The 12,062-nt window shown below is 45.0% G+C and overlaps 3 protein-coding genes across 5 annotated transcripts in view; 1 reads left to right on the top strand and 2 right to left on the bottom strand.

Annotated features, from left to right (window-relative positions):
• Positions 1 to 2,892, bottom strand: part of ktub (Tub domain-containing protein ktub) — a 26,282-nt gene extending 23,390 nt beyond the window's left edge. Inside the window, exon 1 of the mRNA XM_020946706.2 lies at positions 2,195 to 2,892. Coding sequence (XP_020802365.2) covers positions 2,195 to 2,236 — 42 coding nt within the window. The 5' untranslated portion in view covers positions 2,237 to 2,892. The remainder of the gene's footprint in view (positions 1 to 2,194) is intronic.
• On the top strand, positions 430 to 3,439 carry LOC110179248 (fibrinogen-like protein A). Of its 2 annotated transcripts, none has more exons than XM_086828127.1 (5): positions 430 to 611; positions 668 to 720; positions 777 to 1,352; positions 1,499 to 1,686; positions 2,168 to 3,439. In XM_086828127.1, the coding sequence occupies exons 1-4, from the start codon at positions 513 to 515 to the stop codon at positions 1,659 to 1,661; spliced, it is 891 nt and encodes a 296-aa protein (XP_086684253.1). In that variant the 5' UTR covers positions 430 to 512; the 3' UTR covers positions 1,662 to 1,686; positions 2,168 to 3,439. The 2 variants fall into 2 exon arrangements, with proteins under 2 accessions (XP_086684253.1, XP_086684252.1); XM_086828126.1 differs by having other exon boundaries at positions 2,002 to 3,439.
• LOC110179205 (uncoordinated protein 58) lies at positions 3,436 to 12,062 on the bottom strand. Of its 2 annotated transcripts, XM_020946624.2 has the most exons (4): positions 11,046 to 12,062; positions 10,256 to 10,353; positions 10,037 to 10,193; positions 3,436 to 4,641 (listed from the first exon to the last, which is right to left on the bottom strand). In XM_020946624.2, exons 1-4 carry the CDS (start codon positions 11,455 to 11,457, stop codon positions 3,629 to 3,631), a joined length of 1,680 nt encoding a protein of 559 aa, XP_020802283.2. In that variant the 5' UTR covers positions 11,458 to 12,062; the 3' UTR covers positions 3,436 to 3,628. The 2 variants fall into 2 exon arrangements, with proteins under 2 accessions (XP_020802283.2, XP_020802282.2); XM_020946623.2 differs by lacking the exons at positions 10,037 to 10,193; positions 10,256 to 10,353; positions 11,046 to 12,062 and adding exons at positions 4,817 to 4,974; positions 5,039 to 7,395.

The raw sequence follows: 12,062 nt of genomic DNA, 5'->3' as shown, positions 1-12,062 counted from the left end.
TCGTTGCCCCGGGCAACAGACGGCCAGGTGGCCACGAGAAATTGGGCACAACAAAGCGTTTCGGAAAAGGCGTTGAGGCACTTGGGTGTTGTTGGGATGGAGCGGTCAGATTTGCGGTTGAAAGGACGGGAAATGTGGGACCCATCCGGCTTATAGGGATTGCTTGTTCAAGAAAAGTTTGGTTTTCTTTTCTCTTTTACAAATTTTCACCACTCGGCTGGCAATGAAAACAAGAGCGGGAGAGTGGCATTGCTGGCAAGCCCTTGCTAAAATTAAATATTCTTTTGGAAATATTTTAGCCATTAAAGTTAGAATTAGAAAGCTCAAGTATTAAATTTGTACATTTACAATTATTTTGTAAGTTTTATATTCTGGTAACACTAGACCGTACTTGCCAGCTCTTTTATCTCTCTGAGACTTTAAAAGCTCAATCTCAGCTTCACTGAGCTCACTTGGTGTCGACAAGCCGATCAGACTATAGCACGACTTATCTCTTATCAGTGAAATCGAAAATGTATAACCCAAGTGTTTTTATAGCCATTGTGGCTGTAGTATCGCTTTTTATATCTGCGGGGGTATCCGAGATGATAACCTCCGTTCAGTTGCAAGAGGTGAGCTAAGGACCTTAACTCGATTCACATAGGGTATAACTTTACTCTTCTCTTAGGAATTCAAGACTACGGCGGACATACTAGCATCTGTTGATAAACTTTTGCTCGAGTAAGTACTATATGAAGGGTCAAAAAGTCCGGATTAAGTCTGTTATTTTTCATCAGCTTGGAGGCCCGCCGGGAGTCACTGCAGCAGACGAGAGAGGCAATTACCCAGGGCGATGAGGGTATCTATCCTACCTCATGCCTGATTAGGAATCATCACAACACGAGCGTTATTGTTCAGGTGCCGGGACACCAGGCTTTCCCGGCTCTCTGTGACTCCGAGTTGGCCGGCCAAGGCTGGTTGGTCATTCAGAGGCGACGCGATGGTCTGGTCAATTTCTACCGCGACTGGAGTGATTACAAAAAAGGATTTGGCAACTTAAACGGGGATTTCTTCATCGGTCTCGAAAAATTGCATTTGCTGACGACATTCCAGCCTTTCGAACTTTATGTTCATTTGGAAAACCAGGCCGGAGTGGAAAAGTTCGCCAAATATGATGAGTTTGCCATTGGCAATGAGTCGGAAAACTACCATCTGAAGATACTGGGTAGTCACTCGGGCACCGCCGGCGACTCGTTAATCTACCACAAGGGCGAGGCCTTCTCCACATTCGATCGGGATAACGATGCCCACAGGAAAAGAAATTGCGCCCAATACTGTCTAGGGGCTTGGTGGTTCAAATCTTGCCATCAGAGGTATGTACGTTATTTTTATTAAGTTAATTTTAATGACCTTCTTCTTAAAAATGTTTTGAAGCAGATTTTTATAAAAAGTGTGTTTTAGAAGATTTAAAGTATAAACTCTATTATTTGATTAAATTATAAAATTAAATATCTTATAGCAATCTAAATGCTCAATATTTGGACTTCAAAAATGGAAAGGATGTTCTGGAAACGCCCCCGGAAAATTTCCGGTACATGTCCTGGAGTTCATTTGATTCGAGTTCAAATGCCAGACTCAAATTCGTTCAAATGATGATTCGTCCAAGGTTCGGATGTCTCTAAAATTACCAATTCATATGAACTACAGGTAAAAATATTTGAATAGCATAGAGTAATATTATTCAATATAAAATGTACATCGTAATTCTGCAGATTATAACTTTCTCAGTATAGAAATTAGATTTTATATATTCTCGATATCGATATGGTTAAAATAAATTTAATTGAAAACCCTTTCTTTTTTATAATAAAATTTCTTCAAAACTTTGCAAAAAATTAAAGTGAGTCATAAATATTTCTGCTATCTGTTATTTCCCCTTATTTCTTCTGTCAGAACCTGCTGTACAGGTTCTTAATCACCAAAATAACTAGAGTATATTTTTATATACATTATTTTTTTCAGAATATAGCAAGATCGTCATCAAATATTACAACTGTGTGTTTATTATATACCCTATGAAAGAATTGTTTAAATTTCTTCAACACGTAAAACTTTCTCTAGAAACTCTGGAAACTATATTTCCATGAACCTCTTCTTCGTGTAACTTGTTCTAAATGGTTGTTTTTAGGACTTTCTCCTGGAAAGCAACTCTTACCTGTTGTTCCATTTTCTGATTGCGACTGCTAACCGCGGACATGTTAGCGAGTTGCGTTGAAATTTCCTGGGAGAAAGCTATGTGGTTCACTGGTTCTCCAATCAACTACAGACGGGCGTCATTTGGCAAATTCCAGGACGACAGCTGGGATGCAATGTTGTGAAAGGAATCTTTGCAGCAAAACAAAAAAGGACAAAAAAACCCGAAACAACAAGCAAGAACCAGAAGAATCGGCCAAGTCCAAGGCGGACACACTGACGCACACCTGGTGGCGACGGGGTATACCGTGCAACTCGCAAGTATATATGGTATTCTACGGATTGTAGCTCTGTAGTTTGTGGCTGGCGGCACACGCGACACTAGAGACCCAACGGCAAGGGGTGTTTATGAGCGACAAAGAGAAAGACAAAAGACAGAGAGACCGAAGGGAGCAGCCGGTCACTCGCTCTTCCACCGCGATCGATTGTGAGATCGGGACACCAAATGTTTGCTTTGTTCACCCTCTTCTTGAGTCACCAGAAATATCAATATAGCAGTGGTAATCTCGGGACGATGCCTCACTGCTGTGTCCACTCGGTTGGTAGAATATTTGTCAATTGATTGGCTTTGGCGCCTCTTTTTTGGTAAAGGAGCAAAGGCGAAGTAACCCGACGTCCGAACCGCACTGCACGCTGTCAAAACAACAACTGGCCAGGCAACCCCTCTCTAAGGACTCTACTTTACTCCAGGGGAACGCCGTGGAATCGAAACAGCGTCAGCCGAAGTGAAACCCGAACCCTGTCGTCCTGTCGTGTGAGAGCGCGAACACTCTACGCTCTCTAAACTCAGCGTACCGCCGTTGCCTCTTCGCCTCTTAGACTTCTCGAACGAACAGATGTGCAGCTGCCGAGTGCACTTGGATTTGTATCCTGACGCTTCGTCCTGTCGCCGCTGCCTAAGTCCCTGCCTCTCGCTGGCTGGGATTATCAGAAGCATTCCTGAACAAAGTATCCAATGCTCACACATGCATTTGATAGTTGCATTCTGTATGGGGAACTAACGAAGATGGACTTAATTGATTAGTAACTTAATCACTTTAAGCACTTTTATCCAATATTTATTTATTTATTTTAAATTAAATTGGACGTTCAAGTTCGTTTATCCTTGAACTTTTTAATTGGAGCATTCGGTCAAAATAAAAAATAAAAAATAAAGGTTTTATGTTGGCTTACCTTTTCTAGTCTTAATTAAACTCTAATCCATTGTCAACTGTCATATTTTATTCAATTAACTTTAGACTTAGCCTAGGATGGTGACAAGTAAAATTAAATAACAAATAATAAATAATGTGTGTGCAGAAGTTCTCGTAAATTCGATTAAAATTGCCATGTCATTTGTGAGGTTTCTTACTAGTTAATAACATTGTCAGGCAGGGTTTTCCTTCTTGTCGTTGCCTTAGAAGAATCTGTGCTTTTTCTTCTTCTTGTTCTCCCCTTCCGCCGGCGGCTGGGGCTCCACGGATACCTGGCGTCTGGGCAAGAGTGGCGGCGGACTCACATCCGTATCGCGGCTTCCATTGACTTCCGCTCCGTTAAACGCTGGCGACAGGGGACGTGGTGTTCGCAGAATGGAGGGCAATGGTGGCACGGGCGAGTGGCCGTTCGCCTCATGACCGTCCTCCTCGATCCTGTCCAGACGTGATCCATGCACCGAGGCCAGCTCGGAGGGAGTCTTCACCTGGGAGCCGCCCTCATCGCCGAACTCGCTGGCCATGTTCATGCCGATGGTGGCGCCCACTTTGGCGCTGGCCCGCTTGAAGTGGTCACTGAGCTTGATCTGCACCACATTGATGAACATGGAGGTCAGGGCCAGGCCGAAGATCAAGTAGATCATGCTGACCATCAGGTAGATGGGATTGCTTGGCACCAGGTCGCCGAAACCGATGGTGGACATTGAGATGAACACGTAGTAGAAGGCATCGAGGGGTTGCCATTCCGACTCCACCATCACGTAGCCGGCGGTGCCCAGCAGGATGTAGGAGATGAGAAGGAGAGAGGCCACCGACACTGGTAGATTGAACTCATCGTCCACCTCGAAGGTCTCTGGGTACGGCGATGTGGGTGTCTCCGGGTGCGATGTGCCCAGTGAGCGCCCTGCCTCCGCATCTTGCGACTCCTCGTCGTTCTCTTCGCCAGACTTGCCGAAGAACATGCTGGGTCGCCGGATGGCCATGTCGTACACAGTATTAAAGCCAGTCATGGCGTCCCGGATCTGCTGTTGCTTCCGGATCCGCCGGCAGGAGCGGGTGTAGTACACGCGCCGCACATACGCCCACAGGAACTTGACGCTGCGCGTGAAGAGCTTTCCCAGATCGGCCAGCACGATCAGGAACATGGGTATGCCAATGATGGCATATATGACGGTCAGTGAGCGTCCTAGATTCGTTTTTGGAGTGATGTGACCGTAACCTGTCGAAGAGAACATGGGAGAAAATTAATTAATAAATTAACTAAGTGATTCAATAGAACAAAAATTCTTTCTACAAGGAACAACTTAGGTACAAGATCTTCTGCTTAAAGGTCAACAACTGCTCGAGCAAATTAAGAATAAACCTTCCATCGATGACTTCTATGCCGGTGTTACCTATGGTGGTGACTACGGTCCAACAGAATATAAAGCAATTGATAAAGTTCCAGGACTTCTGGCCGGGATAACGTCGTAGACCCAGCTCGGCCAGCGTGTTTAGTTCGTCCTCAAATTTGCGCAACTTTTGGCGTGCAAGAGACTTCCAGTCATCCTCTCTGTGGCAAAGATACAAACAGGTCACTCGCCGCACCGGCCCTCCGGGTTCTTAACCAGCCATACCTCATGTTGTGGCTGACGTCCCACAGGTTGTCGATGAAATCGCGCTTCACTTTGCGCACCTCGCACTTGTAGATGTTCTCCGAGGCTCCTTCCGTATACCGGAAGAGGAGCCCTCCGAATCCCAGAAGCATGGCCAGCAGTATACAGTGGGAGATACAGTGGTTGCGAAGGTGACGCATCTCCTCCACGCGTTGTGGGTAGTCCAGCTTGAGGCGCCTCCATTCGTGGCCCGACTCCAGGCGGAAGTGGTAGAGGAATGCCCGCGAGGCTATCTTCTCCGGCAGAGGTTTTTCAGTTAAATCCGTGACATCTTCGGCGGCAATCTTTTTCTTGCGGCCAAACCAGTTCCTAAGGCGCTGCATAAATGTTGGCTTGACTTCTAGTTCTACCTTGGGGATTGTGTCTTCTTGTTGTAGTGCTACATCCAGCTCAGCTTCTGGTTCGGGATCTGGTTCAGCACCTTCTGATGACTGAGTGGCACTTTCTACTTTCATAACATTCTCTCCTCTTTCCAGGCTGCCCGATCGCTTGGCCCTTAAGGGGCGCTCCAAGCTAGAGCTCCGCTTAGCCTCCGTTTTCGTGCACTTCTCCTCCTTCTCTGCCAGCCGCAAGCTATTGCTCCGACGCACTCCCTCCGCCGAGAGGGTTTGCGCTGCCAAAGCTGCCTCCGCCTTGGCCGCCCGCTCTGCCGCCTCCATGTACTTTCTCATGAGATCCGATTGCTGCTCCGCTTCTGTGGCCCGGGGCTTGATGGCCTCGCTCCTGGTCTCCCCCACTTCCACGTACTCGTGCTTGCGAAGGATCTCCTCCCGCTGCTCTGGTGTCTTGGAACGACGTTGTGGTCTCACCGGCGACAGGGAGTTGTTCCTGCTCACGGAGACTCTTTCCGGGGGCTTTAGGGGAGCTGAAGGAGGCGGTGGCGGAGCTCCACGAATGGGAGCAGCTACGTAACCCGGCAGGGACTTGAGTGGTCGTGCCCGAGTGTGCATCTCCTCCGCAGGCTCTGCATCGGAGGAGCTAAACTGTGTGGAGGACTCCTCGTAACCGCTACTACGATTGCGTCCTCGGACTTTGGGCGCCTCGTGCCTCTGGAGGCGCAGACTATGGATGAGACGGCGGCGGTCCTCCTCGTCCTGTGGGAGCTGTATGCGATCGCTGAGCTTGCGGTAGCTCTGGAGCAGACGCTTCCGCTCCTCGTTGTCCAGCTGCTGGCGGTGGCGCATCTTATGCTCCCGCTTTTCGCGCTCGAATAGACGCTTCTCGGCGTCAAACCGCCGTCGCTCATCCTCGAAGCGCTGCAGGTTCTGCTCCAGCCGGGTGAGAGTGTCGTGCGTCTGGCCAAGACTGATTGGAGGCATCTTCTGTTGCTGCTGGCTGCTGCTGCCGGTGGTCATCTCGCTCTCGCTGGACTCCTCCTTGTGACGCGGCGAGGACAAGCTGCGGTGCTTGATCAGATGGTGGGCATCCGGGCTGCTCAGCCTCTCCGCTTCCCGTGGCTGCGAATGACTGCGCGACGCGGTGTTGGCAAAACTCTTATCCCGCTTCCGGAGGATCTTGCTCTCGTGGGCGGACAGAGTGCCTGGAGGTCGTATCTGCATGCGGACCATCTGCGGCGAGGGATCCGGATAGGGGGGGTCGTCTCTGGCCGGACTCTGGTCGCCCAGCATCTGGAAGTCGGTGACGGGCGTGGGCTCGCGATGGCTCCGTCCCAGGCGTCGGCGGTGGCGCTGCTGGTGTCTGGCCTCCGCCGCCTGCTCCATGTCCATGTCCAGCCGCTGTCGTGTGCTACTTTCTCGATCTATCTTTGTGCTCGCGCTCATGTTCTGGCCGTCTATTTTTAACGGGCCAACGAGGCCTTCATATTCCGCTGATGAAACTTATGCCTCTGGGTAATTATATCACTTTTGGCTGCAGTGAACCCAGCTAGGGTCTCCTTTTAATCGAGATGCAGTTGCTCCCAGTTGGGACTGGGTGAAATATACTCGAGGTATCCTGTATTACTTTGACACTTGCGGTTACATATGCGAAAAAGTCTGTATCCGTATCTGTATCTGATTCTATAGATATTCTACAATTCGTCGCGAACCGAGAGATTGCTCTTTATGGGTGCTCGCTGACTCGACCACGGCTGGCATCCAACTGCTGAGAGCGAATAGAAATTTAAAAAATTTTCAATTTCACTTTTGTTGTCTATATTTTCGTGGCTGCCCAACAGCTGTTCCGCCATAGCCACAAACGTCGGAAAGTATCTTTTGTATTCGATGCATTTATATGTGATTTTGGGCTTTAGATTTGTTAAATCTTCATCTTCAAGTATACATGTTCTTCTTATTAAATTATTATAATAAAGGCATGTTCCTTTTCTTTTGCCAAAGTAAAATTATTTAAAAAAAAAGCTTTTATTAACAAAAGTTTTATTTGAAGTTAGCGAAAGTGTGAGTATTCCCTTAGGGAGTTTCCGTTTTAATTTCCAGTATTTGATATATAAAGTATATAATTCTTTGCAAATAAAATATGAACACCTAAGATTTGTATAGGATTAAGACCACTGTAAAAGCTATAAAGAGCACGAAAAGTTCGACACAGCTTGCCATTCAAACTAAAACATAGATGGCGATTTTAAATACATTTTCAAGAGGAGTCTTTTTTTTAAATTACAACCTTTGATATTCAACAAAAAATCCTTTCACACAGTCTAACATTTTTAAAAATATGACACAATCGACAAAATACAAAGTTATAGAATTAATGAGCCATATAATTGGGAACGTTAGTTTATGTCATAATTTTCTTGAACTATTTCCGCTTTTTGTTTGGCAGAGAGAAATGATTTTATATATAAAAGAAAAGAAAACTGACTTCGGGAAGTCGAAGTTTATATATGTAGCCTTGCTCGGAAATCGATCATAGAAACACTCTTTGAATTGATATTTATTAAGATATATTATACGACAATTTTAGAGGCATATCGACCCTTAGTAAATACTGCTAAGATTTAAATATTTGAAATATACTAAGCTATTTCAAAGTATTAATAATTTTTAAAATATATTCGATATAGATAGTCTTTTTGGCCAAATAACAGAGCCAGAATATTACACACTAAAGGGACTGATGTGAATCGAAAATCTTTACAAGTTGTGAAGCAAGAAAATTGTAAACATTAAATATCCAATGACCACCGGAAGTTTGAACCCTACTCAAAAGCTTTATGGAATTATAATTTATCAGATTTATGTAAGCATCCAACTCATCCGAATTCCCTTGAAATTGTATGAATTCTTCGGGATTTGTTTAAAACGCTTAACAATGCTTGGCATGGGGGTTTCCTTCCGCTTGCCACTAGCAACTAGCTGTTCGATTCGTGGATATAATTTGTTTAATTTGCAGCTGTTCTCGCAGCGAAACGAATATTTATTGAAAATGAATCGCCAACAAATTTTATATATTTTGTTGGACTTCTCGTATTTTATCATTATTCCCGGTGACGTCATTGTTGTTATAGACCATTTCGGCACTTTGCATTTTCGCATAAATTAAAATCTCTGGTAAATTTTCATCAGATACTTTTCAGTGCCGAATCGTTGATGACGGATCGTGTTCGCTTTTATGGAATTTCGCTGAGATTTTGTGTTTGTTTATTTTTCGCAATTTCATTCAACATTTTGGAATTGCCCTCGCGATTTGTTTTCCATTTGGGCATGCACCATTTTATTAAACTTGTCGGCCTCTGCCTCCTCCAATCGGCCGTCGAATGGCTTCACTAAGCGTTGTTATAATAGCGGCAGCAACAGTTTTATGATATTGCTTTTGGCTGGGGAATTATGAAGTGCTTTCTGGTTTAATGGTCAGTTCGGCATAGTGTTTACTTTGGGCATAAATCACTCGAGATTTTCTGCTCGAGACTCGGACAATTGACAATTTATTTCAATCGTTCAAAATTTGTCTTGAGTCAAATTGGTTTGCTAAAAATAATCCTTTTACTCACGTGAGGTTCAGTCAGTCCCTCTCGATTTCAAATTAACTGCACTGTGTATTATATCACAAATGCATCCTCAGGTTTATGACGATGTTTTGCTTACATCTTGTGCCAATTTTGACGTACTGTGAGTGTATTCAAAGCACTCACAATTTAAAATTCACATTTCTGTTTACCAGACACTTGTTTCAGAGCCAAATTCTGTCGTCGTAGTGGAGACCATAATTTAGATATTTGTGTTAATTGCTTTTGTGTTTCCACACTCGCAGGATTATTAGTATTTATTTCTTACTTGTCTGATGTTTTGGAAGCTTGTCAAAAGAGGAGCCAAGCGGTCAGAATTTATTTACTAGAAATATAAAAAATACATCTGGCAAATAGAGGCGACACTAAAGCCGCAGAGCATGTTAATCGAATAAAAAAGGGGCTATCAAACCATTAGCTAACCACATCACAAAAATTGAACATAATTTCCACGAAATAGAATAATTATTCAAAATCTTAGCGGTAGATTTGTTCGGACGAATTAATTTCCATTTTCGTGGCATGTTTATGGGCGTGAAGTCGTTTGCAAATTAAAAGTGAAATTATTGCAAATGCGATAGAGAATATGTATGTATGTATGGGTGCACCGAGGAGAACATTTTTGGGAAAATTCGAATGAGGTGAAAGGCTGTGCCGTGCTGTGCTGAGTTATTTATAAGTCCCAATTAAGAACGGTGACAGTATTCCAAAGAATTCGGACGCCACTCGAGAGCGCTCTCATAACTGTCTGCACAATAAGAGACGTGATTTTTTATCACGCACAAGCGCCGACGACGAAGATCGCAAAAAAATATTCAAAACTATTTCCATCTTTTGTGTCACATATATTTTTGTTGGCTTAATAATGAAGAGGAACAGCGCAACATATAAATAGAAAGTCTTGCGACCTAAGCAAACATATTTTCCGTGCGTGGGCGTTTTTGTACCCACAACACACTTGGACCCCATGAAAATGATGCCCCCACTTCACTCACCTATTGTCGTGTAAATGGTGCAACTGTAGACCATGGCATTCCAGAAGGACCAAGGGTCCGGCTTCTCGGCCAGTCCGTTCCTCAGCAGCGATTCCACCACAGATGGATGATCATTTATGATCCGCAGCACTTGACTGTCGAACTCGGTTTTTGACCACTGCAATATTCAGGCATTGAATTGAAAGTTTGTAACCATTTTCATAAAGTGTGACATCTTACACCGCTTAGCTGTGGATCCCTGGTCATCTTGCGCATCTCCTCAAAGAATTGCTTTTGGAGTGCCTGCAGTTCCAGCTTCTCCAACTCTCCCTGTCGAACTGAAAGCATAATCAATCCTCTATTAGTAAGTAAAACTAAGTAACCCTGACCCGAGTGTAGTTCTCAACTTTTGCCCAGAGTCACAGAATATTGTATGGGAGCATTGCCAAGACATTTACGCGCTTGGTTGCCATAAATCAAAGGGATTTGGCTTTCCAAATAAGAGCACCAAATGCATTGTGGTGTACTGGGTGGTTCCATTAGGTAGATTTGCATGTTTTTTTTTTCAGCCATAATACTACACTCACTTGTGAATGGAGAAGCCCCCATTTCCATCCGTTAATTAATCATCTTAAACTTGATTGTTTATACGACACATTGTTGTTGTTTCATCAATGTCTATCTCCGAGATTCGATTGTACCTTCACCTATTCTGTGAACCGACTGATTCAGTCGTCTGCCAAACTGATGGGTCGTGTTTTTACGATTACAATTTGGCTCAGACATTCGGCAGCAGGTGTATTTATCCGAATGACTGGGAACTGTTTACTGTTTTCCAAACAAATTGCCGAAGAGCTTGATAAGCAAACAAAGGCGTTTATAGTGCACTCTGCGTCCGGAGACCTAATGAAAGCTTGTAGAGGAAATCAACTACACGGCCTCTCGAAACACCACCAAATTAAACATTTCATCTGCACAAATCTGAGCCAGATCCTGATAAGCTGTTAGCTTGATTTACCCCCTGAAGTACCTTCTATAGTCTGAAAGAGGAGGGCGCCTCCAACGCTGTAGAGGCCCAGGACGAAGAGCAGGAACATGTGCGTGAACCAGCGGCGCGACCACTTGCTGAACTTGTTGTACAGGCCAAAGGTGAACTTCTCGCCAAAGCTCATGCCCGACTTGGTGAGATCAAGGAATCCCTCGTAGCCCTTGGTCATGAAGTTGCCGGATCCGAAGGGATTGGCCACTGGCGGCCAGTAAGGACCTTGTGTGCCATAGTTTGTCTGCGCCGTGTAGGGTGGCTGGGCGCTGGGTGGCATTGAGGATTGGCCCATTGCCGAGCCGCTGTTCAGGTTGTGAATGTTAATCCGCGGCGGTCGGTTGGCCCTTCGCGAGGGCGGCGGTGTGCCGGGCGTTGGCGTGGGATTTTGACCCTGTGACATGGTATCCCGAGCTTTACCAACTTATAATTTAGTAAGGGATATTCACGGTTTTTATATGGCTTAAACTTTGATTGGGTTTACGATCGATCTTTAGTGGTAGAGTGCTTTCAATGTCACTCAAAACGTTGAACACTTTCTTGCCATAATTTCAGTTCCGCGCACTCACTCACATACGAATTTATTTATATATTTATGTATTATTTTTAAGTTTATAAGTAGAATTGCCGTCGTCGTCGCGTATTTGTTTTTCTCCGCGTATTTTTCCCGATGCTGCTGCTAGCCAGCTCTACCTCGCTTCCGACCGCCTCGTTCTTGAATCCAATGCGAACTGAACTGAAGCGAGCGTTTTGGCCAACATCGGTGCTGTTGTCGCTGCTGCTGCTGCTGCTGCTGCTGCTGTTGCCAGCGTTTTAGTATTCGTATCCGCCTCGAGTCTCTGCCAGCTGACAATGACGACATCGACGGTCATGAGCTCACAGATTCCCCACCGAGGCTAACCGAGGAAAGGAAGCACAAAACTGATCTCAGCGTGGTAACTGATTAATTATTGCTTGGCTTCTCGTTCCCGCAGTTGCTGCTGTAATTCTCTAAGCGAGTTTTGATTT

This window comes from Drosophila serrata, unplaced genomic scaffold (genome assembly GCF_035046125.1).
Source record: "Drosophila serrata isolate PLE 108 unplaced genomic scaffold, ASM3504612v1 contig_184, whole genome shotgun sequence".
Lineage (NCBI taxonomy): Eukaryota > Metazoa > Arthropoda > Insecta > Diptera > Drosophilidae > Drosophila > Drosophila serrata.
This window is presented reverse-complemented; position numbering and strand designations above follow the sequence as displayed.

Coding starts and splice junctions, on each gene's coding strand:
- LOC110179248 (XM_086828127.1), top strand. CDS start 513: ATGTATAACCCAAGTGTTTTTATAGCCATTGTGGCTGTAGTATCGCTT. Junction 612..667: donor CCTCCGTTCAGTTGCAAGAG/GTGAGCTAAGGA, acceptor CTCTTCTCTTAG/GAATTCAAGACTACGGCGGA. Junction 721..776: donor GTTGATAAACTTTTGCTCGA/GTAAGTACTATA, acceptor ATTTTTCATCAG/CTTGGAGGCCCGCCGGGAGT.
- LOC110179205 (XM_020946623.2), bottom strand. CDS start 6,858: ATGAGCGCGAGCACAAAGATAGATCGAGAAAGTAGCACACGACAGCGG. Junction 4,975..5,038: donor GACGTCAGCCACAACATGAG/GTATGGCTGGTT, acceptor TCTTTGCCACAG/AGAGGATGACTGGAAGTCTC. Junction 4,642..4,816: donor GACCGTAGTCACCACCATAG/GTAACACCGGCA, acceptor TCTCTTCGACAG/GTTACGGTCACATCACTCCA.